Source organism: Meles meles, chromosome 21 (genome assembly GCF_922984935.1).
Source record: "Meles meles chromosome 21, mMelMel3.1 paternal haplotype, whole genome shotgun sequence".
Taxonomy (NCBI): Eukaryota; Metazoa; Chordata; class Mammalia; order Carnivora; family Mustelidae; genus Meles; species Meles meles.
This window is the reverse complement of record NC_060086.1, coordinates 28,762,437-28,788,963: the sequence shown is the minus strand read 5'-3', so window position 1 is coordinate 28,788,963 and position 26,527 is coordinate 28,762,437. Positions and strand designations below refer to the sequence as shown.

General features: G+C 42.6%; 1 protein-coding gene across 1 annotated transcript; it reads left to right on the top strand.

Moving 5' to 3' along the window:
- LOC123934039 (acyl-coenzyme A synthetase ACSM2B, mitochondrial-like) lies at positions 1–24,830 on the top strand. The gene is made up of 14 exons (XM_045993902.1): positions 1–114; positions 1,776–1,960; positions 6,760–6,970; positions 9,617–9,824; positions 11,090–11,233; positions 13,413–13,569; positions 15,766–15,845; positions 16,061–16,184; positions 17,354–17,434; positions 18,562–18,663; positions 19,541–19,668; positions 19,790–19,889; positions 20,929–21,048; positions 24,526–24,830. Exons 2-14 carry the CDS (start codon positions 1,784–1,786, stop codon positions 24,628–24,630), a joined length of 1,737 nt encoding a protein of 578 aa, XP_045849858.1. The 5' UTR covers positions 1–114; positions 1,776–1,783; the 3' UTR covers positions 24,631–24,830.
- Positions 24,831–26,527: the final 1,697 nt, after the last annotated feature.

Here is a 26,527-nt window from a genome sequence, read left to right as displayed (position 1 = left end):
TGTCTTCTTGATCAGCTGCATTCTTATCTAAGGTGGTAGGGATTCAGGAGCTGTCTGCTCAGCAGGAGGGTGGACCAAGAGATCCCCAGGGAAACTTCCCAAAGGACTTGGCAGGTGAGCACTGTTGTCAGGAATGCTGGCTGATGGATCACTAGCTGATCTCTGGAAGTCAGGGCTGTGGAGAAGAGTGAAAATCTCCAGGAAAAAGCAATCTGCAATCCCTAGGAACCTTGACAGGGCCGGGTCTTAGTGAGGAGGTAGCATGGGGCAAAGGAAAAGTATCTATAGCACAGCAAGGGGAGGGACTGAGGTGCTTGGGAGAAGGGCAGTCAAAGGGGATGGGAGTTGGATGGCAATCAGGAAGGAGGCCTATCTGAGGAGGTAAGGCCAGAAGGATGAGCAAGAGCCAGCCATGGAAAGAGAGAGGGACCAGAAGGTACAAAGGCAATAATATTGCCTAGGAGCTGGTAAGGATATTTTCACTTGTTCGTGTGGAAAATAGGAGAGGAGACACAAATGTTCATTGACCTTGAGTATTCTGGCTACTGCTATCTAGAAAATGGGGGATAGGAATCCAGCCACTAGCAGGACTTCTAGCTAGATTCCTTGAATCAAAGGTCCTAGAGTTAAATTCTGCAGCCCCCATCAAGGTGAACATGTTGGAGCTCAGAGACCAGCCTACACAGCCTTGGAACTACGTTCCCTGGAGCCAACACATAGATGAAAGCAATGATTACAACAATTAAAATTTTTTTTGTTGCTTTTTTTTTAAACAGTTAGAATTTCTAATGTGATTCTAGGTGTAGGCCCCATGTGCTAGGTGCATAGTATTCAAGACACCTCAGTTAATTAAAAAGTTTGGATGTCACTAGTTTAGATAGACACCTGAAAGACTAATGGATGATACAGACTTGTTTATTTATGATTGTTAATAAGTAGAGTAAATAACAGATCCCTTATACTATTAGTAAAGTGCTTTACTCCCTTGAGGTATACCTGTAATGAATGTTTCACTTCTCAAATTTTTCTTTGCTTGAAATAAGATATCTCAGTCAAGATTCAGCTGAAGGAAATAGATGCCATTTGTATTAGTCAGCATATACTATAGTAACAATTATACCACATATCTCAGGAGCTTATTATATCCACACATTGTTTTTTTTCTCATGGGTCTGTGTGTTGGCTGTGGCTGTTAGGGCTTAGCTCACGTCTACATGTGCTATCATCCGGGGACCCAGGCTGAAGGTACCTATCTGTGATATGTTACTCTCATAATAGAAAGCAGAAATGCAAGAGTCCCTGACCAACTACATAATCTCATCTGCTCACATATCATTGACAAAAGCATATCCCATGAACAAGCCAAAGTCAATGAGAGGCGAATACATCCTCTTCCCCAGAATGCACTGGGTAAGTCACATGAAAGTGAATGGGGATACATAATCCTATGAGAGGGAGGAGGCAGTTGTTGGAAAAAATAATTTAATCTACCACACCATGGTATTTTAAACACAAAAGTATTTATTGCATGAATTTGGATGTTTATAGGACTGTCGTGAAGGGCTGGAGAGATAAGATTTAGATTGGGTGTTGTGCTTTTGGAGAACGGTACACCAGAGGGAAACAGTACTGAATGCTGAGTGCCAATTCACACATAATCACCAGAAATTCCTATCTGGAAGAACCCTATAAGGTTGTGATGAATCTCCTTAAGCAGCTGACCTAGAGCAGTCTATAACAGAAAGACTCACCACTGTAACCTCTTTATTTCACAGGTCTGACCATGCACTGGCTGTGGAAACTCCAGCAGGTTTGCTTCCAATGGAGGACCCAGATGTCTAGGCGCACTGTCCTCCTCCATACCAAGCAACTGACATCCCTGCAGTGGGGTCACCAGGAGGCCCCTGAGAAATTTAACTTTGCTAGTGATGTGATAGATCACTGGGCTGGCATGGAAAAGGTAATGGGGTGGAAAGGGGGCACAAAGTTGAACAAAGTTCATTAATTCATCCACTCATTCTGTAAATATTCATTGAGCACTTATGTGTCAAGTACTATGATGAGCTATAAAGATGTCCATCTTCCATGAAGGCAGCATGGGTAGGAGCAAGAGAGCATGGGCTTGGCAGAAAGAGCACTCTGGAGCTAGTGCCAGATGGATCAACCTGGAACACTTCCCCACCCCAGCCCTAGTGCTGACACACAGTTTGCCTATATGTACATGCTCTCTTGTGACCTCCCAGGATAAAATAAGAAGGGAGCTGTGGTCATAGAGAAAGTAGATTGGAGTTGAGTAAGAGAAAATCAGCAGTGACCAAAGACTGAGTTAGTCTTCTCAGAAAATTATGTGTCCTTGTCATCACGGGTGTGTAAGTAGGGTGGCCCCTAGGCAGGGATTGTTCAAAAGGGCTCTATCATGAGATATCAGAGAAAGAAGGCAATGTGGAAATTTCCCTCCCTGAACTTCTAGAATTCAACTCCATTCACTGCTAATCCTGACATTGCCTTCACTTGTAGTTCTGTGCACCATTCTAGAGTATGGAAGATATATTCCTGGCTAATATAGAGGGAGAGAGAGAGGTAGAACATGGTGCTCAAAGGGAGTCATACCATGATGTTGGCTTGAGGTCCTGGCACCATAACACAACCTTGATGTGCAGATCACAAATGCTGGGCCTCTAGGTGAAGATGGCCCATGGTGCAGATACTCTTAAAAAATAATAATAACAGGGGCATCTGGGTGGCTCGGTCAGTAAAGTGTTTGCCTTTGGCTCAGATCATGATCCCAGGGTCCTGAGATGGAGCCCTGTATCAGGCTTCCTGCTCGGTGGGGAGCCTGCTTCTCCCTCTGCCACTCCTACCACTCATGTATGGGTACTCACAGGAACTCTTTCTCTCAAAGAAATAAGTAAAATCATAAATAGTAATAATAATAATAAGTCAACATTTTATAAAACTGAAACTTTTCAGATAAAAATTTAGATTTTTTGGCTTTTCTTTAAAAGTTATACCTCCTTAGAATAATGAGGAAGGTCTTTACTATCATGACTCAGAATCCTGAATCTGTAAAAGAAATAATTTAATAAATTAGCTACATAAACATCAAAAACCCACTACATTGACAACTAATGCCATAAACAAAATAAAGAAACTAGTGACAAGTGATTGAAGATATTCAACTCCTGTGATAGCTAAGAGTTAATCCCAACATAAAAGAGCTCCTTGAAATCAAGAATAAAGAGACACAACCAAATACAAGTGGGCAAGGTATATGAATGGACAGTTTATAGAAAACGGAGCTCAGGGGCTCCTGGCTGGTTCAGTCAGTAGAGCACATGACTCTTGATCTTGGGGTTGTGAGTTTAAGCCCCATATTGGGCACAGGGATTACTGTAAAAATAAAATGTTAAAAAAAAAGCAAAGTGAGCACAAATGGCCCTTTAATATAAGAAAAAATGCTCAACCCCACTAATAATAAGAGTAATGTAAGCTAAAACTTCATTGAAATAATGTTTTTATCTACCAGTTTATTAAATACAGGAATTTGACAACATACTCTGTTGATAGAACTATGAGGGAAATGACACTTTTACACATTACTGGTCAAAGTGCAAAATGATACAACTCTTGGGAATTTTAAGTACCTAACACAATTACTATTAAATTTTCTCTGACTTTGTAGTACTGCTTTCAGACTATGATATGGAACCTCTGAGGATACCTGAGGCTCTTTCAGGGTAATCTGTGAAATCAAAATTATCTCAGAACAAAACTAAGACAAATTGGAATCCTTGTGTATCACCGGTAGGTATGTAAAATTGTACAGCTTCTTTGAAAAACAGTATGGCAGCTCCTCAAAAAAAATTTCAGATAGAATTACTATATAATCTACAATTTCACTCTTAGATATATATCCCCAAGATTCAAAAGCAGGGTCTTGCTTAGGCGACTCAGTGACTCCATCAAACATAATAACTTTTGTATTATGGGAGTACCAGAAAAAGAAGAGAAAAGGGGGCAGAAAATTTATTTAACAAAATAAAAGCTAAAATCTTCCCTAATCTGGGGAAGGAAGCAGATATCCAAATCTAAGAGCATAGAGAACTCCCATCAAAATCAACAATAGTGGGCCAACACTAAGATATATTATAATTAAATTTGCAAAATAAAAATGATAAAAAATCCTAAAAGCAGCAAGAAAGAAGAAGTCCCTAAATTAAAAGGGAAAACCCATAGGGCCAGCTGCAGATTTCTCAACAGAAACTTGGCAAACCAGAAGGGAGTGGCTTGATAAATTCAATGTGCAATGGACAAATCAGCAGTCAAGAATGCTCTATCCAGCAAGGCTGTCATTCAGAATAGAAGGAGAGATAATCTCCTAGCCAAATGAAAACTAAAGGAACTCATGACCACTAAACCGGCTGTGCAAGAAATATTAAAGAGTACTCTTTGAGTGCAAAGGAAAAACCAAAAGTGACAAAGACAAGAAAGGAACAGAGAAATTTGCCAGAAGCAACAACAAAATAAGAAAATGGCACCAAATTCATATCTATCAATAATTGCTCTGAATGTAAATGGACTAAATGCTCCAAACAAAAGACATAGGGTGTCAAAATGGATTTAAAAAAACCCAAAACATACCCATCTGTATGTTGCCTACAAGAGATTCATTTTAACCCTAAAGACACCGGCAGACCGGAAAGTGAGGGGGTGGAGAACCATTTATCATGCTAATGGATGTCAAAAGAAAGCTGGAGTAGTCTTATATCAGACAAACAAGATTTTAAACCAAAAACTGTAATAAAATATAAAAAAGGGCACTATATCATAATAAAGGGATCTATCCAACAAGATCTAACAATTGTGCCCCCAATATGGAAGCACCCAAATATATAAAACAATTAATAACAAACAAAGAAACTCAGTGATAATAATACAATACTAATAAGGAACTTAAGATCCCACTTATAGCAATGGACAGGTCATCTATGCAGAAAATCAACAGGCAAACAATGGCTTTGAATGTCACATTGGACCAGATGGACTTAACAGATAAATTGAGAGCATTTCATCCTAAAGCAGCAGAATACACATTCTTTTCTAGTGCACATGGGACATTCTCTAGAATAGATCACATACTAGTCACAAATTAGTCCTCAACAAGTACAAAAAGATTGAGATCATACCATGCCTATTTTCTGACAGCAACGCTATGAAACTTGAAGTCAACCACAAGAAAAAATTTGGAAAGACCACAAGTACATGAAGGTTAAAGAACATCCTACTAAATAATGAATGGGTCAACCAGCAAATCAAAGAAGAAGTTAAAAAATACTGGGCACCTGGGTGGCTCAGTCAGTTAACCATCTGCCTTCGGCTCAGGTCAAGATCTCAGGGTCCTGGGATCAAGCCCCACATCTGGCTCCCTGCTCAGTTTCTCCCTCCCCCTGCTCATGCTCTCTCTCTCCCTGTCTCTCTCAAATAAATAAATAAAATCTTTTAAGAAACATTAAAAAAGGAAATTAAAAAATAAATGGAAATGAATGAAAATGAAAAGCAGGATTTTTTTTTTTTTAAAGAATTTATTTATTTATTTGCCAGAGAGAGAGAGAGCATAGGCAGGCAGAGTGGCAGCAGAGGCAGAGGGAGAAGCAGGCTCCCTGCTGAGCAAGGAGCCCGATGTGGGACTCGATCCCAGGACGCTGGGATCATGACCTGAGCTGAAGGCAGCCGCTTAACCAACTGAGCCACCCAGGCGTCCCGAAAGCAGGATCTTAAAGAGACATTTATACCCCCATGTTCATAGCAGGATTATTCACAATAGCCAAAAGGTAGGATCAGTGGATAAATAGATAAGTAGAATGTGGCACAGCCATATAATGGAATATTATTCAGCCTTTTAAAAAATGAAATTTCTGTCATATGCTATAATAAGGATGAACCTTGAAGATACTATGTTAAGTGAAATAGGCCAGTCACAGAAGGACACATGTTGTGTATTTCCATTTATATGAGGTTCCTAGAGCAGTCAAATTCATAGAGACAGAAAGTAGAATGCTGGTTGCCAGGGGCTGGGAGGATGGTGAACTGGGGAGATCTTATATAACGGGGACAGAGTTTCTGTCTAGAAAGATGGGAAAATTGTGGCAATGGATGATGGTGTTGATTGCACAGTAATGTGAATGCACTTAATACCACTGAACTGTATGCTTAAAAATGCTTAACATGGTAAATTTTATGGTATGTATATTTGACCATAACAAAAAATAAATAGAGAGGGGAAAACAAATAAATAAATCTAAGATAACATTTGCCTTTTTCATTGTCACGTCCTGACAAGTATGTAGTGGTCCTTTCCAGAGGCTACGTGGCAGGTGGTACTGCAGGAAGATGATGAAATCCAACTATATGCTATTAAAGAAGGTGTTAAAGAAATTAGCAAAAATGTAAAACGAAGCCACTCTTTTTGTTTGTTTTAGAAAGTATACTTACCTCTTTATTAAAACATCATATTTGTGGTAATGTATAATGGTTTGTTTCTGTTATTTGCAAAAGCACACATTTGTAAAATTTCTCAGTTTTAATTTCTAATGTAGTAAGTAGGGATAGATAGAACCCAAAGCAATAAAAGGTCTTTGGAGTATGGAGGGGATCCTGAGATCAACAAGTCTACTAAGCACTGATGTGACAATTGCAAGACAGGATTTATTCTACATGTGTACCAATCCACCCTGATCAGCAGGTCTTCTCTTTCTTCAGACTGGCAAGCGACCTCCAGGCCCAGCCCTGTGGTGGGTGAGCGGTGATGGGGATGAAATAGTATGGAACTTCAGCCAACTACGGGAACTCAGCCAGCAGGCAGCCAATGTCCTTTCGGGGGCATGCAACCTGCAGCCTGGGGACCGTGTGGCGGTGGTGCTGCCCCGCGTGCCTGAGTGGTGGCTGGTGACCCTGGGCTGCATGCGAGCAGGTTGGTAATTAACCGCCTGGCCTGGTCACTATCTCCCTTATGAAGCTGATGGCAGTGAAATTCTACCACCCCTCCCAAAAGATGTCCCCTCTCCATAGCATCCTGTCTTTCCTCATATGTTAATGGTATCCTTTGTTCGATTTTCTAAGTAAATTGTGCACCAAGCAGTGTGCTGAAGGTTGCTAATATAGAGTAGACAAAACTCATACTCAAATGTATAAACTCGTGGTTTATACATTCATGAGGCTTAAAGATCTTTGGAGAAAGATTGCCTTTAAACTCTTAGTTGCACGCATAATTATTGAATCACAATTTTGATAAAAGGCATGAGAATTTAATAAGAACGTATTGAAAGAAAAAATGTTGGCAAACGATGACCTACAGACCAAATCTGGTCTGCAGCTTGTTTTTCTAAATAAAGTTTCATTAGAACACAGCCATATACCCTGTTTACACACTGGCTGTAGCTGCTTTTGCACTACAATGGCAGACTTGAGTAGCTGGGATAGAGAGCATCTGGCCCACAAGGCCTGAAATATCTACTATTTGGCCCTTTGCAGAAAAATTTTACCAACCCCTGTGATAAAAGGAGACCTGAACTGACTAATCTGAGGGCGTCCCAGTAGAGTGGTATTTGGGCTGGGATCTGAAGGGTAAGTGGGATTCAGCCAGGAGAAGATGCAGAGAGGAATGCCCTAAGCAGAGAGAACAGCACAGAGAGAATGGAAGTTTGCAAATCATGAGAAAACCTGAAAGGATAGCTGTGTGTTTTTAGAGGCAGCAGGGAGAAGGTGGCGAGTGAGCCTGGAACAATGGGCAGGCCCCCGAGGTCCATGCTGAGGGTTCTGAATCCTTATCCAGTGAGGAATGGAAAAGCATGGATGGATTAAGTGACATGATCATACTCTGTTTGTACAAGGTCACCCTGGATGGTGCATCGAGATGGGGTGGGGAAGGGCTAGAGTAGGTGTGGGAAACCCAGACAGGAAACAAGGAATGATGCTGGCTTCAACCTTGGAAGGGGTGGTGGAGATAGAGGTAAGTGGGTGGATTTAAGGGGCAATTGGGAGGACTCTCAGAACACCATTTTTTGATGAATGACATATGATAGAGAAAGCAAGCCAGGGAGAGATGGAGAAGTCATAGAAATTCTGGCAACTGGTGGATGCCTCGGGCTTTCATTAAAGTGAAGACCACAGGGAGAAGCAGGTATGGGGCTGTCAGGGTAAGATGGCAGATTCAATTTGGTAACTGTTGAGTTAGGGGTACCCATGTGATGTTCAAGAAGGGATGAGAAGTTCCAGTTACAATATAAATATGTCCTGGGGATGTAATGTACAGCAGGGGAACTATAGTTAACAATACTCTCTTGTGTATTTGAAAGCAGCTAAGAGTAGATCTTGAAAGCTGTTATTATCAGAAAAAAAAATATTTGTAATTATGTGTGGTGATTGATGTTAACTAAGCATGGTATCATTTCATAATATATTCATAAATAATTATGTGGTACAACCATACCTAGTACAGTGTTATGTATGGAGAACAGAAGGGATGGAAAGTGAGCTGTTGCATTGAAGGGCACAATGTCTGAGATGGAGACAGAAAATCAAGAATCATCAGCCTTTAGATTCGAGAGATGAGAAGTGGAAAGGTACAAGAAGGAGCCAGAGAAACACCTACACGACCTATCTTCTTTCCCATGGTACCCTTCTTGGCCTCCCTCACATGCAACAAGTATTCCCATCAGTAAGGCGGAAGATGGAAGTGTGGTCAAATAATCAAAGGAAGTGTAGAGACAATTGTAGGAACTTGAGGCCCCATGAAGAGAGTGAATAGGCCACACAAGGAAGATGACACTCTGAGATATTACAGTCTGAAGGGAGGAAGCACTTAGCGAGGGACATGTGTCTGTTCTTCTGTGGGCCTGACTTGACATGGCCATCATGTTGGAGACACACTGGAGATGGTTAACAGGTCTGCAGTGTGGCTCCTGAAGTGTTAAGAGTGGGAGTAAAGTAAACCAGGGGTACAAGCTGTTCATGAGAAGGAATGTGTGAAATAAGCTTTGTAAATGGTGAAATATAAGTCTGGTTATTCTCCAGAAGAATAAAAAAAATCACATGGATCTTATCAAGAGAGAAGACAAAAACAAAGAAAGCTAAGAGCACTCTTGCCCAAGATAATTCTGTGTTCCAGGCTTGGGAGAAGTAACCAGGCCTAAGATCAAGACCTGTGTTGTAGGATGGAGAAATTCCAAGAGCCTTTACTTAGCTCAATTACTGTGCTCACTTTGCCAGCAACATATACTTAGTTTAATTACTGTGTGAAAGTCTTTGGCTACAGGAAGCTCCCATAGGGCATTGTGTGTGGATGGGGAGCAGGGCCAAGGGGGTTAGACTGTCCGTGGCATGACATCAGGCAACTCATTTTCTCTCCTTAGTCCTGGTGGACTCCTTACTGTTCTAACACACCCAGGAAATCAGTGTTGAAATCACTCTCTGATCTTTGGTGCCTTAATATTGATATTCCCCATTGGTCATCCCTTCTTCAACCCCTCTTCCCCCATATGATTGTTTATATCAGTCTTCTCTAGGGAAGAAGATAACCCTCCCACCCAGTTCTCTCTAAGACATTTGGCTTCTCTAGGCCTCGTCTTCATGCCTGGGACTATCCAAATGAAAGAAAAGGACATCCTCTACAGGCTGCAGGTGTCTAAAGCCAGGGCCATTGTGGCTGGGGATGAAGTGGCCCAGACAGTGGACACCGTGGCCTCTGACTGCCCTTCTCTGAAAATGAAGCTACTGGTATCTGAGAAAAGCCGGGATGGGTGGCTTGACTTTAAGACACTACTACGGTGAGTAGCTACATGTCTCAGTCTGTGTTTTCACCAAAAGTGGAAACCGAACAAAGCACTTAAGCACAGATGCTTTATTTGGGAGCTCCAGGAAGCAGAGTGTGGGACTGGGGAATGTGAAGCAAGGATGAAAGAAAAGCTATTTAAGAGTTTGTTATCAAGTCACTACATGGCATAAGTGGGCTTGATCTGCAGGGACCACACAGAATGCCCCTCAGGATTATTCACTGGAGGACTGACAAGGTTTAAGCCATCAGCACTTGAGCCCCATTGGTGGAAGGCTGTATGGGGGCTGGGTGTCATCGACCCCACACTTCCAGGCTGCGCAGGCATGCGTACATGCAGAGTAGGCTCAGAGTCCCATGCTATCGTGGCAGCAGAGAATCCTGGGGCACAAAGTGAATCAGCCATAGTCCACACCAGAAGCACCACCAAGTGGATTGAAATGCTCAGAGCTGTTTACTGCAAATCCGGCAGGAATCAGAGGTGAGCCCAAAAGCATATGCAGTAAAATGCAGAGGAGGCTGATAGATCCTTTTCTTACTCTCAGTATCTCTAGGCTAGGCTTCTGAAGCAGAGGACTCTATGAGGCCTTCCAAGAGTGTATGGCAAGCTTGGCTGGAAGAATGCATTTCCCTGTCACATATCGGGACTGCCTCCATTAGAGACACAGACCTTAGAAACACGAGGGAGAACAAAAGCTTTTCCCAATGTCATGATCTTTAAGATAACTGTCAGAGAAGTTGACAACATGCAACCATCTTTGAGAGACTTGAAATCGGGACATGAGAGGAGAGGTTCAAGAGAGGAAAGTCAAGGGAATAGAGGAGGTTGTGTTGTGAAAACTGATACTAAATGGGCACCTGCTATTAACCTGGTATCATACAAGGGCTTCCAACAACCATCAGGTTAACATGTATTGAGTTTTTGCAGGGCAAGTTGCTCATTATATTTGTGTTACAGTTAATTTTCTCAGTAACTCTGTGAGCCATCTCATATTATTGATGACATTTCACAGATATAGAAAGTGAAACTCAAGAGAAGTTAAATAGTCTGAAAGTCACATAAAGTGCCAAAGCTGAGTAGTTTTTGAACCCAAGTGTGACTGACTCAGAATCCATTGATCTTAACCATTCATAAGCCCCTTCTGAAGTGAGTTGGCTGACTTGCCCTTGCCAGCGTCAGGGACGATAGGAAGATGTGAGTCACCGGGACATCTAGTGTCCCGGGGAGATCTGAGAATGTGACATCTTTGTCTTTGTCAGAGAAGCATCTACCAATCATTGCTGTGTGGAGACCGGAAGCCAAGAAGCAGCTGCCATCTACTTCACCAGTGGGACTAGTGGTCTTCCGAAGATGGCGGAACACTCCCACACCAGCCTGGGCATCAAGTCCAAGATGGATGCTGGGTAAGAGAAACCGTTTCTCTCTACAGAGAACTACATGACCAGGGCGTGAGACATTTCTGAACTCAAATCCGGTTCTCTTTGGATGGGCTACCATCTGGTGCTTCTGAGAAAGGCAACCGGGAAGGGAGCAAGAGGGAGCATGGCTTAGCAAGTTGGGTATCTAGTGACCTTTGGTGGGACATTTTTGTTTCAGGTAACTTGGGATCTCTAAACCTCTTCAGAGCTTTAAGCCATGTGTCTAATAATATTAGCACAAGGTAGATATGCATTTTCCCCTTCCAGTCCCATCTATATTTTGTCCTTTGGAATTCTGGTTATTTGCACTGATGCTGCCCACATTCCAAGAGGGCATTTTGGATACCAGTATCCAATTACTTTTCAAATCTGTTGGGGTGGAAGCTGTGATTGGATTATAGTTTATTCCTGAACAATACAAGGGTTAGGGACACTGGCCCCTGTGTGGCTAAAACCCAGGTGTAACATTTGATTACCCCAAAACTTAACTACTAATAACCTACAATTGACCAGAAGCCTTACCAATAAGATAAACAATCAATTAATACCTATATTATATGTTATATGCATTATATATGGCATTCTTTCGATAAAGTAAGCATGAGAAAAGAGCATTTTATTAAGAAAGTCATAAGGTAGAGAAAATACAGATATAGTACTGTACTGTATTGAAAAAATCTGCATATAAATGGGCCCATGCAGTTCAAACCATGTTGTTCAAGGGTGAACTATAATGAAATGAACTGAAATTCAGAATTTCTGGATCTCAGATCCCATAATTCAGAATTTTCTTTAACTATATCAACCTCACCAATGGAATTGGAAAATACAGTGCCAAAGTTGTCATGCAATAATAAGAGCTATTCAGGGTCTTCCCCCCGCCCCGCAGGATATCCTGCTTATCATGTTAAAAGTCTAGTATTAGGGGCGCCTGGGTGGCTCAGTGGGTTAAGCCGCTGCCTTCAGCTCGGGTCATGATCTCAGGGTCCTGGGATCGAGTCCCACATCGGGCGCTCTGCTCAGTGGAGAGCCTGCTTCCCTTCCTCTCTCTCTGCCTGCCTCTCTTGTGATTTCTCTCTGTCAAATAAATAAATAAATCTTTTTAAAAAAAAAAAAAGTCTAGTATTAGAACTGGAAAAATATTTTAATGCCAAAAAAATCTAAAAAACTTAAATGCCCCATCTATGAGTCCGTAGTACCAGAAAATTAAATTATTTAATAGAAATTACTTAATAGAAGAGTTATAGTAAAATGCAGTTTCTAAAAAAATGAGGTGATAAAGCACTTAAATGTAAGTAAGATATTAAATTTCCATCTCTCACCCCTTATAGGCTATGACCCAATTTCCTTACAGAACTGAAAATATTAATCTTTTTCAGTAAGAATCACAAACTGTGATGATTCCCAGTCACAGGGAAGTTTTTCATGTCTACCCTAAATCATTTTTTGTTCAAGACAGGGATAATAACTTTTATTCTGGCCTGAAAAGAGAAATGAGACACATTTCACCCTGTACAAGACCTTCAGCTATATTAGGCAATTCATGATTCTTCAAGAAAAGAGAACCAAAGGTCTATCCGACCAAACTTGAACTTAGCAAGGCCACTTTTTAGAATATTCACTTAGATGTCTTTTGTTGGTAAACATTTCTTGGGTGGTTACCTCATGCGAAAATCTGTACTAAGTTCTGGGGATAGAATGAGAATGAGACCCAATTATCTTTAAGGTCATTGTCAGCTGGGGTTACACCTTCTGAATACTCACTTCTTTAAATAGGACATGTGGGGCGCCTGGGTGGCTCAGTGGGTTAAGCCGCTGCCTTCGGCTCAGGTCATGATCTCGGGGTCCTGGGATCGAGTTCCGCATCGGGCTCTCTGCTCAGCAGGGAGCCTGCTTCCCTCTCTCTCTCTCTGCCTGCCTCTTTATCTGCTTGTGATCTCTCTCTGTCAAATAAATAAAAATAAAATCTTAAAAAAAATAAATAGGACATGTGTTTAGAACAACTCTCCTTCCTCCTGCCTGCTTATACTTACATACAGTGCTACAACACACACACACACACACACGTGCACACACACCCACCTCTATGCCCCAACTCATGTTCCACCCACCCCAGCATGCTTTCATGTACTTGTATGTACATGTATTTCTTCTTTATTCTCAGCATATGGATAGACCTGCAAGCCTCTGACATAATATGGACCATATCAGACACAGCTTGGATACTGAACATCTTGACTTCATTTCTGCAACCTTGGATAGCAGGAGCATGCACATTTATCCATCTTTTGCCAAAGTTTGACCCAGCAGTCATTCTAAAGGTAAGACAGGATCCAGTTTGCACCAGAAGGTCAGAGATGGCCCAAGGTTTGCACATTCTAATTTATTGCAGTCTCTTTCAATTCAGCAAATATTTACTCACTCCTGCCACATGGATGGACAGTAATCGGTAAGCAAGATAGAAATGGTCCCTGCCCTCATGGAGCTCCTGGTCCAGGAAAGGAGAGACTTATATACAGATAAAAGGGATATATTCAGGAGGCAGTTATCATTGGCCATTCGTTCATTCAAAACATATTTAATGGGCTTTTGCTTTGGTGTTAGAGTATCAGATTTTTTTTCCCCGTGGAACTTAATGGGACAGCCATTAAATAAAATCTACATATTTCATGACCCTGGAGCAACAAATCAATGGAAATGGGATTATTTTGCTTGCAAAGGCATGCCCTATGTTGGATTCTACAACATAGATGGGAAGTTGGGCCGCTGGTGTCCTGGGGCCTCCAGTCTCTGAAGCAGTTGACAGCCCACCTCAGGCTTCTGTTTGGCTGGCTGAACAGAGACCCTGGGGGCAATCTGAGGCATGGATGGCATACTTAAATATCAAGAAGTCAGGCATGGTCTGGATTCTCTCAAGAGATTCTCTTCAGATGGTTCGTCATTCTCTGTTTTAAACAAATGTAAACAGAGTAACTGTCTCCTTCCAAAAAGGATTTGAAATGGCTTTTGTTAACTGTCACAAATGGAAAACAGCAGCATGAAAACAGATGTAAAATTGTAAAGCATATTAGGAAAATATAGAGTGGAGATATCAGTGAGTTGAGTAGGTCGGATTATGGAGAGTAAGGAGAAGTATAGCAAATAAGTAGCTCATTTCCTGTTGAGCTTCCTGTAAGGCAAAGCAATAAAGGAAATGAGAAATTTTTCATCACTTATACCAGTTCATTAAGAACTCTCAGAGGAAGGACACCTGGGTGGCTCAGTCAGTTAAGCGTCTGTGTTCAGCTCAGGTCTTGATCCCAGGGATCAAGTCCCACATCCAGAGCATCGGGCTTTTTGCTCACTGGGGACCCTGCTTCTTCTTCTGCCTGATGCTCACCCTGCTTGTGCTTGCACATGTGCTCTCTCTCTCCGACAAACAGATACAGTCTTTTCTAAAGCACAGTTTGAAGAAATAATTGCATGTTGTGCTAATGTTAATATTTTTTTCTAGACACTTTTGCCTGAATCTCTCTTTGTGATATATTACGCACAAAGCAAAACATGGGAGGAGGTGGTATTTGCAACACGTTGAAAGTAAGGGCCAGAAATGTTGGTTCTAGTCCCTGTTAGTTGTATGACCTTGGGCAAATTACTTAACCCTCTGACTCACAGTTTTCCTTCTTAAAATGTGGGTGATAATGCACACTCCCTGAGGTTATTGAGAGAATTCAATAAGATGGCACAGGGGCTGGCAATTATTCAATACTAGCTATTTTTAATAACACTTCTACTGAATTGTTTATAGGCACTTCTGACTTTTCTCTTTTTTAAAGATTTATTTATTTATTTGAGAAAGAGAGCGCATGTGTGTGTGACCAGGGGAGAGGCAAAGGAAGAGGGAGAGAGAGAATCCTCAATCAGACTCCACTGAGCATGGAGCCCAACAAGGGGCTGAATATGAGGACCTTGAGACCATGACCCAAGCGAAAAGCAGCACTCAACTGCTTAACTGACTGAGCCACCGAGTTGCCCCCATATTTCTAACTTTTCACAGCACTTTTCTACCTGAGTTATGTCCCAAGAATGCTTCAGGAAAATAGGGCTGGAATTTATCTGTTAACAAAGTGAGACCTGGAAGGTTAAGTGACTTAAGCAAGACCATACATCCTATTTGCAACAGTGACTTCCCTTGGGGACTGAGGGTTTACATAATTCTAGAAGTGTGTTGTTGGGGGTGAGTCATTAAAGTGGCAGGAACAGTGAGCCAGAATTTGACAAAAATTACAGGACTTGTAATCTAGTCCTGGACCTGTAATCTAGTCCTTTCAGCCTGTAATCCTGGACCTGTATTTCTGTAATGATAGGTGGTTATTTCTCTGTTATTTTTAGCTTGAGGATTTGGCCTGAAATAGAATAAAGAAGGTAAGATTTAAATCCAGAGCCCAACACCAGGCCCCATGCTTGCAACCACTGTGCATGCTGGTAAATTCGGCATTTAACCTGGTGGTTAGTGTCAGCCGGCTCTCTCCCTCCAGGTGCTGTCCAGCTACCCAATCAGCAACATGGTAGGAGCACCCATCGTTTACCGGATGTTGCTACAGCAGGATCTTTCTAGGTGATGGGGCTTTGGGGGTTGGTATGAGCCTCTGGGTTTATTGGTCCATCCTTGTGTCTCCACCACATACACATATGCTCATCTCTCGGACTGTTAAGCATGGGTTGCCCTGTGAAGCCTACCTCATCATTAAAGTACATGGAATCCTCTTGCCTAGACAGAGTTTGGTTCCAGGGAGGCTCAGGGGAAACATTTACCTCCCTTCTCTCCTTCAGTTACAAGTTCCCACATCTACAGAACTGCTTCAGTGGTGGAGAGTCCCTCCTTCCAGACACTTTGGAGAACTGGAGGGCCCAGACGGGACTGGACATCCGAGAATTCTATGGCCAGACAGAAACGGTATCTGGTCCTAGGGGGAACCAATGGGCTGGTGCTTCAAAAGGCTTTCTGATAGTAAAAATATGAGCTTATCAGGCACTTACTCAGTAAATATTTATTGAGCACCTGCTATGGAATAGGTATTGACAATTGAACAGAAACAAAGTAGCCAAAGCTCTACTGTCTTGGTCATTACATTCCAGTGGGAGTGGGGAGCTGAGACACAAACTGATAGATGCATGACACGGTAGACAGTGAGATGTTCTAGGGAGGAAAAGTAAAACAGGTGAGATGGGGTGATGTGGGATGAGGGACTGGTATTTCCAATATGATTGTCAGGAAAGTCCTCTGTAATGCAGTAACATTTTAGCAGAGATCCAAATTTATCAAGCGCGTCAGACTCTGTCCTAAGCTGCTCAGACGAAAGTGAGGAATGGGGAGAAGAACCCAGTAGGACCCCACCATACCTGCTGAGATGTCTTCTTAGAACTCTTGGGGCCCCTTGAGCACCAGGTGAATTTGCATTGTTTTATCAAAACAACCTGAGGAATAGTTTCCCCAGCAACCTTTCCAGTGCCTCTTACCTGTGACTCTCAGTACCTCTGGTCTCCTCTCCACTCTTTTATCCCACACCCCTCTATGTCTAGTGGGCTCCCTGGCAGGATTCCTGGAGGGCTTATGGATGAGAGCGCTGTGATGTGGAAGAGCTTTGCAAGTGTGGATGTGGACAGTGAATGTGTCGCAAGGGCTTCTAGCCTTTCTGAAAAAGTCATGTTTAAGGAATGTTCCTTTAAACACCAGCATCTCTGTGGGATTCATTTTAGGATTCAAGCAGAGCTAGCTCTCTTATGGGAGGCAATTTAATCCCATATTGTTTTAGAGGACTTCTGTGGCCCATGGTCACTTATTAAAGTATAGCTCCCTCTAAAGAGATTAAAATGTGGTTGTCAGTTCCTTTTCCCTGGGGAGGGGTCAGTCAGATTGCTTTCCAAACAATTTGGTGCAACCCGGGGATGGGAGTTCCAGTAAAGGGGAGGGAGCCAGGAACAGGGGTGGAAGGGAGCTACTAAAAAAAACGCAACTTCAGGACTGTTTTAGAATTTGCTCTGCTTAATCTTTATTTTTTTTAAATTTTTCTGTGACCATATAACTCCTCCTAAGACTTGCCAATCTGTCTACCATCTTTGCAGGGACTCACTTGCAGAGTTTCCAAGACCATGAAAATCAAACCTGGTTACCTGGGAACTGCTATTCCCCATTATGATGTACAGGTTTGTTAGGGGCTCTAAGGAGGGAGGGAAAAGTAGGGAATACACTAATTTTTCAGTAATTTATTTATTGCATTGTTCACTGAGGAAAAATTAAAGATATTTAAATAATATTTAAAAAGGAAGGATAAGGATGAAAAGAAGGAAGGGAGGGAGGAAGGAAAGAACAAAGAAAATTAATCATATTTTTATCATCCAGAGAAAACCACTTTGAATTGCCAGCAAATTAAGTAGCTAGCCATTTCTATACTTATATACATTTTTAAAAAATAAAGGTGAATTTTGACACATAATTTTGTAAGTTACTTTTATCTTGAATAATTTTGGGTGACTATCTTTCCAAGTCAAATAATACCTACCTACAACATGAATTTTAATGACTATATAGTAGTAGATTGGATGGTTCCGCTACTGTTTATACCTTTTGTTGGTCAACGGATGATTTCCAAAATTTTCACTAGTAAAAACAACAAGCAAGATGTCTTAGCTAAAATTTTGCTCTTTCCCCTTATTATTTCTTTGGGCTAAATTCCAATGTATAGAATTTGTGTCTGTGGTTATGTGCATAGGTACATGTATCTAAAATCTTAACAACTTTTACTCTATTCAGTGTTATTTGTAATTGCCTGCTTCTCCCTCCCCCTGACTATGATAATCATTTTTAAATACCTTCTTAAAAATATCTTCCGTCATTCTCATATAGTTCTGTGATATAAACTATTATCATCCCTGTTAGACAAATGAAGGCACTGAAACATAGAACTCAGTCAGCTCAAAGTCAACTAGTAAGGTAGCAGAGGCATACTTTAAGTTTTGATCTGTCTGATGTCCAAGTTCATGGCCCTCAAAGAAAATGGGAGGCTATTATATTTACTGAGCTCCTACAGCCAGAAGATTCTTCCCAAGCTCATCTGGTCCAGTCTCCATCGGGGGCTATACCTCAGCCATCCCAGGCAGATGGATTAGAAGTTGAGGTATAAAATTCTTTGCTGCCCTTGGCTTCTAGTTCTTGTTTTCGGTCACCACTGGAGCAAGAGGGTCTTCCATCAGACCAGCTCAACTCTTCCTCATTGCCACTCCAGCCACCTCCTGTTATGCAGAATCTTCTTCCTATCTGCTTCCTCCTTCAGGTCTTGGACGACATGGGCAAGATCTTGCCTCCTGGTACAGAGGGAGACTTGGGCATCAGGGTAAAGCCCATCAGACCTATAGGCATCTTCTCTGGCTATGTGGTGAGGAACCCACTCCTCCCCTCTGTTCTCTGTGGGGATAGTGGAGACTCTGAGAGGGATGGCGGGGGACAAAGTTATATACCTCCCAAGAGGTAAACCATGACAGGACTTGGAACAGTGTCCAGTGTCCAATAATGGGCACTTTGCAGAGAGAAAAAACTGGGTATTCACCCCTGTCATCCTTAACCTACCCCTAAGTTTCCTTTTGAAGAATTATCTTCCTTCTTTTACCCTTTTCCACCCTGCTCCAAAACTGTTTCAGGCCAAAAAAGTTTATTGCCCCCAGTACTCTCCCAAGGGCAGCCCTGCCTCTCTCCAAATATCTCTCCCCTGCTCTATGCCGTCAATGTCCTTTAGAGCCATGCTAGACATGACACTGAGATTTCACCAAATAGTTGAGAGCATCCCTGTCTTCAGACCTTGGAACGTTAGAATTAGATAATCCTTAAGTCCAACCACCTTCCTGTATAGGTGAGGATGGATGGTGAAGTTAGAGATTATAAGAGTCAGCCAAGACCACTACTATTTAAAAAATGGACAGGGAAGACCTCAAACACACACCTTCTGATACCAAAATGATAAAACAATCAAATAACAAATGCCATACTAATAGTTGCTGCCATTTATTGTGTGCTTACTAAAAGTAATGCCCTAGAGCAGAGGTGGATAAATGCATCAGTATTACCCCTCAGACTGGACCCTGGGGAGCAGTTCAGAGACACTGAGGACAATAATTGGAATAAAGGGGAAAGTTCCATCTTAGGGCTGAGGTTGGCAGACCCGGTCAAGATCATCGCATGTAGTTATTTGTGCCAGCCCTGGGACAGAGGATTTCAGCTTTGCAATTACAGTGATTATGACTTGCTGTGGTCGCTAGGACAATCTTGAGAAGACAGCAGCCAACATTCGAGGAGATTTTTGGATCCTTGGAGATCGGGCAATCAAGGATCAAGATGGCTATTTCCAGTACCTGGGACGGGGAGATGATATCATTAACTCCAGCGGGTGAGCTTGGTTTCTGGGCTGGGAAGGGAAACCTGGATCTTTATTCTGGCTGGCTCTGAACTTCTGGGCTGGCCTAGAGGCTGCATGCCCAGCATTCTCTGAAAGACAGGCTCTTCTACAGGTACCGGATTGGGCCCTCAGAGGTTGAGAATGCACTGATGGAGCATCCTGCTGTGGTTGAGACGGCTGTAGTCAGCAGCCCCGACCCCGTCCGAGGAGAGGTGACGTGGGAGCAGCCGCCAGGAATTGCAAGGGTGGGAGGTGGGGGTGTGCAGATTTTGGAAACAAAGGCACAGTACGTGGTGGTTAAGATCATGGAATCTGGAGGCCGGAGAGCCCTGCCGCTTACTAGCAGTGTGACTTGGGCAAGAATTGAACATGTTTGTAAAGTTCTTACAGCAAGGCCTGGCACATAGCAAACACCACATGTGGTCTATTATTATGAGGCTGCAGGGATTCCATTCTGCTGGTTGGCATTTGAATCAGAATTTGATTCCTGACGAGAACAGAGGAAGAATTTGAGCCAAGAGGTAGAGCCCCTGAGCCATGAGCTTTACAATGAGAACATAAGGAAGAAGAAAGACCCCTTTAATGCTATGGTTATAGAAACAGGCCCAGATGGAGTCTAGCAGAACTTGGTATATGTATAGAGAAAGGTAAGGTACACAGGTGTGGGTCAGTGTCCAAGTACATTTCAACAGGGTACACATTGAATAAATTCCTATCTCTGGCAGGTATTGGCCATATCAGCCATGGAAATCATAGAAGCTTCTAGGGAAGGGAGGCCCAAAGAGGATCCCCTACCGAAAATCCCTCTGTGCCAAGCACTGAGCTAAGGCTTGCTATATATGATTTCATTTTATTTCCCATGAATTAAGTATGACAATTGGATCACCATTTTATGGATGTACAAATTTTAGTTTGGAGTGGTTAAAAAAATCATTTAGATTTCATGGTCCCCAGTCTTCATTTTTTGCTCTTGTCATATAAGGAGTTTCTCTCTATCACTGATATGAGATGAGGGTGGTCTCAACTTACTGCAGGTCCTACCTGCCCATCCAGTAAGCCACTTGAGAGAGAGCTGGAACCTTAGCCATTGTCATCCCTACTTTCTTCCTTTCTTTCACCCAGGTATCTAGAGGCATGTTTGAGGGTATATAAAGGGGGTGCTCTGTTGGAAGCCTTAGCCCTACTTCTGCATTATTCCAGGAGACAACAACACTCTGATGCCTTCTCTCGTGGCCCTCATCTTTATTGCAGGTGGTAAAGGCATTTGTGGTCCTGGCCCCACAGTTTCTGTCCCATGACCCCGACCAGCTCACCAAGGAGCTGCAGCAGCACGTGAAGTCAGTAACAGCCCCATACAAGTACCCAAGGAAGGTGAGGTCTCTGAGCTCCCTTGCTCCCCCAACTTGAGGAAGGAGAGAGATATCTCTTCTTGTATTTCCCTTCTTCAGGCTCTGGATGAGGCCTGTAATTCCCAAGTTCTGCCTGATTATGACCATCTAGTTATGTTATGACATCTAGAAGCTGTCTGGAGGCTTGAATATTTGCCTCAGCCTTTAGCTGGCTTTGAACTGAAAGCTGGATGCTCCTATGGGAATAAGTTCTGGTCAATACCTCACCAAATTCCTATTCTCTGGGATCTTGCTATTTATCCAGGATTCTTTCAGTTGTCAGTAACAGAAAGGAGGGCATTTACTGCATGGAGCACTGGGTGTGGTGCATAAACAATGAATCTTGGAAACTGAAAAAATAAAATTAAATTAAAAAAAAAGAAATTAGGGGCGCCTTGGTGGCTTAGTGGGTTAAAGCCTCTGCCTTCGGCTCAGGTCATGATCTCAGGGTCCTGGGATCGAGCCCCGCATCAGGCTCTCTGCTCGGCGGGGAGCCTGCTTCCTCCCCTCTCTACCTGCCTCTCTGCCTACTTGTGATCTCTGTCTGTCAAATAAATAAAATCTTAAAAAAAAAAAAGAAATTGAACGCAAACTTTATTGCTTACACAACTGTCCAGGGGAAGGGACAACTTTAATTGTGGCTGGTACCAGGCATTCAGATGATGTGGTCAGTAATACTTCTTTCATCCTTTGACTCTCTTTCTTTCTGTATTGGCTTCATTTCTTAAAATGCTCCCCTTTGTAATGGCCAACAGCAGGTCCAAGCACAGGTCTTTAGCAATTTAGCTAATCATAGTAATAAAAGAACATTTTTTTTCCCCAAAGACACCAGCGAAAATCTTCAGGTTGATTCTCATTGGACCACTTTAGGTCAGGAGCCCTAGAATTTTTAATTTAATTTAAATAATCCCTAGAACCAGGGTGATGGAACACTCTGGCCACTTCTGGGTCATGTGATCACCTCTGAAGCAAGTTTAGGAAAGATGGAGTGAAGACTGCCCTGCCCCTATGATCTGGACTGAGGGAGAGAGGGGTGGCTTCCCACAGGAAAGTAGAAATGCTCTTACTAGAAAAGGCAAAAAACATAGAGTCCACTCTACCTGTTTTTGCTCTGGGGCAGGGAACTAAGGCATGGAGGTTGACACTGAAGGGGAACCGTTTTTGGAAGTGGGTCCAAGATAGGAACTTGCCCCAGAGAAAAGGAAAAGTATATATATTTTTGAGTCTTGGGTATAGAAGAGAGCAACTATGTTAAGCCTAAAGCTACTGAGATGTTTATAGAACCCAGAAGTTCACTAATGCTTTGTCAGCACAGGCTGGTTGTCATAGATGGATTTTCTGAGAAACAGACTCTGGGCAGGAGATAAACATACAAGAAGTTTATTAGCGACTGCTTTGGGATCAACACCTAGGGAAAGAAAGAAAAGGGAAGGGGAGAGAAGGGAGCAGGACTGGGCAGAAGGTGAAGGTGCACTCTGATGTAGCCTTACTAGGGGGCCTCAGCCAACCCCATGGGGACTTCTGCAGCTAGGACAACCTTTCAGAGTTGCCTGAGCTATGGGCAAGGTTGGGAAGGTGCTTTATAGCCCCACACAGATCAGACCTGGATGCAGTCTGTGCTGGGATGGGGCTGTGACCCAGGGAAGGAGATCTGTCCTCAGGTGCAGCAGTAGGGGCTGGGAGGGTTAAATCATTCTTGCAGGGGTCTCTGAGCAGCCCATCGAAGAGTCCACCACACAGACTTTTAGCCACAAGCTCACAGTGAGGCAGTCAGTATAGTACAGTCTCTGGAATTAGACAGCTGCATTAAAAATTCATCTCCCATCACTTAACAATCTCTCTGTGCCTCAGTTTCCTTATCTGTGAAATGGGAATAATGGTGTTACCCCTTTCCAGGTTGTTAAGAAGAAGAGTTAATATTTGTAAGACTTAAGGTACTCGGAAGACTAGTGCATAATAAGCATTTAATAAGTATTTTAAAAGGAGACTAGAAATTTAATCAACCCCCAAAATAGAATGAATTTTGAGTTGTAACTTAATATTTCGGAGTATCTAATCGATCCACAATATAACATTATATAATTCAATAGATGTGTCTCTTTTTAAATGTCTCTCCTCTAGGGGCACCTGGGTGGCTCAGTGAGTTAAAGCCTCTGCCTTCGGCTCAGGTCATGATCTCAGGGTCCTGGGATCGAGCCCCACATTGGGCTCTCTGCTCAGTGGGGAGCCTGCCTCCCCCGCCCCGCCCCTGCCTACCTCTCTGCCTACTTGTGATCTCTGTCTGTCGAATAAATAAATAAGAATCTTAAAAAAAAAAGTCTCTCCTCTAGAATGCTTTGGGCAGCATTCTTTCTATCTCTTCCCTCCTTACTGAGACCAAACCCTTCCCAGATCTCTCCTGCTGACTTCTCTTTACCCTCCATCCCTACACTTACTCTCTGTGCACTCAGTTCTGTCTTGTAGTGTGAAGGATCCAGAGACCACTGGGAATGAATGGGTGTAGCTGTGTTGAAATAAAACTTACTTTACAAACACAGGAGAAGGGCTGGATTTTGCCTTCAGATTACAGTTTGCCAACCCCTGCTCCATCCCATTGTGATTTTTAACAAACCCCTTCCTCAACAAGTTCAATCTTGCCTGTGGAAGACCCCCCACATCAGCTTTTAAGAAGATACCTTTTTCCATATTGGTGTCAGTATCCCAGTTTTTCTTATTTTTATCAAACCCACGACCATCTGACTCCTAGATCAATGCCCTGGCAAGCTGGGCCTTGTAACAGGAAGTAAATTGTCTTCATTGTCCATATGTTAGGATTCAGGAATATTAGAGATGGAGGAGTCCTCGACATCAAATATTTTTTTCCCCACAGATATGAAAAATTAAATTGGAGAGATTTTATGATTTTGCTAACAGGAAATGACTGAGCTGGAATTCAAAGCCAGGTTTCCTAACTCTTAAATATTTACTGTCTGTAGTCCAGGTTAATCACAGCCACTGTTTTTGAGTGTTTACCTATTTAGTGTTTACCCATCAAGAACTCACTCTGCATAATTTCATTTTATCTTCAAATAACCCAGTAGAATTTTTGCTGCCTTCCAGTTTACCCAGTATGGAAATTCTCAGAAAAGCCAAGTGACTCGTCTGAAGCCAGCTCAGGTGACTGAGGACTGTGTCACATCATGTTCACTGTGCTGCTTCTCCACTGTCCTAGAGTACATCAGACACCATTGACTAGACCTTTATGTCCTATTCCAGCCATTCTCTTCTTGCCTTTGTCTCAGAGAACTTTCTAGAGCTTCTTATTGCCTAAGAGTTGCCCTTGGAGTGTTCCAGGCTCAGTCCTCACTCACCTGGAGCCTCCAGCCTTAACAGCTTTTTCTTACCCTATAGCAGTTCCTCTGAAAAACCCATCCCCACTGAGGTCATAGATGGCTCACCCTGGACTAACTTTTCCCAACAGGTGGAGTTTGTCTCGGACCTGCCCAAGACTGTCACAGGGAAAATTCAGCGGAATATCCTTCGAGACAAGGAGTGGAAGACATCTAGGCAAGCTGGGCCCCAGTGAGACCTGCATGGGCATCCCTTTGGGTGCTGTACTTCTACTTACTTTCATTTCCCTTTGAGCTTTCTGCCTTCCTCTGGGGATATGAGATTCCTCATGACAAGACAATAGATTTCTCTCTTTCCCTGGTTGTTAGCATAAAATCTTGCCATATTAGATGTTGAAAGAAGAAAGGGAAGGAATGAAAGAGTGGAAAGGAGAGGTGAAGAGAAAAGAAAGGAAAATTAGAGTAAGAATGAAACAGTGAGGGCACCTGGGTGGCTCAGTGGGTTAAGCTGCTGCCTTCGGCTCAGGTCATGATCTCAGGGTCCTGGGATCGAGTCCCACATCAGGCTCTCTGCTTGCTGGGGAGCTGCTTCCCCTTCTCTCTCTCTGCCTGCTTGTGCTCTCTCTCTCTCTCTCAAATAAATAAATAAAATATTAAAAAAAAGAATGAAATAGTGAAAGCCATTAGGAAAGAAAAGGAGGGAGGCAGGAGGGCAGGATGTAGGGATGGAGGAAAGAGAATTGGAGGAAGGGAGAGAAAGAGAAGAAGGAAAGGAGGGAGGGAGGGTGGAAATAAAAACTCAATAAAAAGAGTAAGAGAGACTGATAAAAATGATGGAAGATGGGAGAAGGGAGAGCAACTAACAATTAGTCCTGCAGATAGAAAAACAGACAGTGGCAGAGTCCAGCAGAATCCTGGATCTTAGGAAGGAAACGAAGGGTCAGTCAAATCACTTCATCTCACCCCTGGACAAGCCTCCATACAAATAGGCTTGCGCACATGGATAGGACATTGGAGCCCTCTCCAAGTCACCCCAAACCTCAGGACAGTCATGACCAGAGGAGGGAAATCTCCATTTTTTTTGAGCACTTGCCATATACCAGACACTGTCCTATGCATTTTATAAATACTATCACATTTCACCTTTGTGTGGCATCTACAAACCTCAGAACATAGGTGTAGGAACAATATAGGCACCTCAAAGAAAGTGTTCCTTCCCCATGGCTCATGTTTGTGGTAGTATCTCCTTTTCCTATAATCAAGTAATAAAATCATTTTACAATCAAGACCATAGGGTTTGTCTTTGGAGAAAGTAAAGTGGGGAGGAGGGAAAGCGTTGAATGATGAACCACAGACTCCATTCCTGGGGCCTCTGGGAGCATCATTTCCACCCCAGGGATGGAGGATGAATCTTCCTAGCAGGTTCAAGTAAGCTGGAGAAGAAAGCAAAGAATCTCTGAGGGTCTAAGGCTCTTCTCTGTCAGAATACTTAGTAATAATAGCAATAACAGTAATAAGAATATCAATCACTTATCAAGCTCTTGCCAAGTGTCAGGCACTATGCCAAACAAATACATACACTGATTAATGTTCATAGTCACCCCTTGATTCAGGTACTCTTATTTTCCCCATTTTCCAGAGAAGAAAACAAAGACTTGGAGAGATTAAGTTATATACCCCAAAGCTTTGTAGCTGATAAATGACAGCTACAGGTTCAAACCTAGACCTATTTGCGTGTAACACCTATGCATCCTTTCCTCTTGCTTGCCTTCTCTTTCAGCCCCTAATAAAACACTTCTCTTGCGGTCATCTTAAAATACCCACTAGCCACATGATCTGATGAGCACTGGATGTTATACTCAACTAGTGAATCATTGAATACTGCATCAAAAACTAGTGATGTACTTTATGTTGGCTAATTGAATGTAATTTAAAAAAATGAAAAAACCCACTAGAATGTGTACGTCTTGTGATCTACTCCTCCTGGAGTCCACTGGGTGACACCAGAGTTTTATGTCCCGCCTAGTAGAGAGAGACAGCCTGCTAATCAAATAGCAAAACTTCGTCTTTCTCAGTCTGGATTTATCTATGTTTAAGGGAGCATCATTTAACTGACAGCTTCCAAAAATTTAA

Coding starts and splice junctions, on each gene's coding strand:
- LOC123934039 (XM_045993902.1), top strand. CDS start 1,784: ATGCACTGGCTGTGGAAACTCCAGCAGGTTTGCTTCCAATGGAGGACC. Junction 6,971..9,616: donor CCTGGGCTGCATGCGAGCAG/GTTGGTAATTAA, acceptor TGGCTTCTCTAG/GCCTCGTCTTCATGCCTGGG. Junction 19,890..20,928: donor CCGACCCCGTCCGAGGAGAG/GTGACGTGGGAG, acceptor TCTTTATTGCAG/GTGGTAAAGGCATTTGTGGT.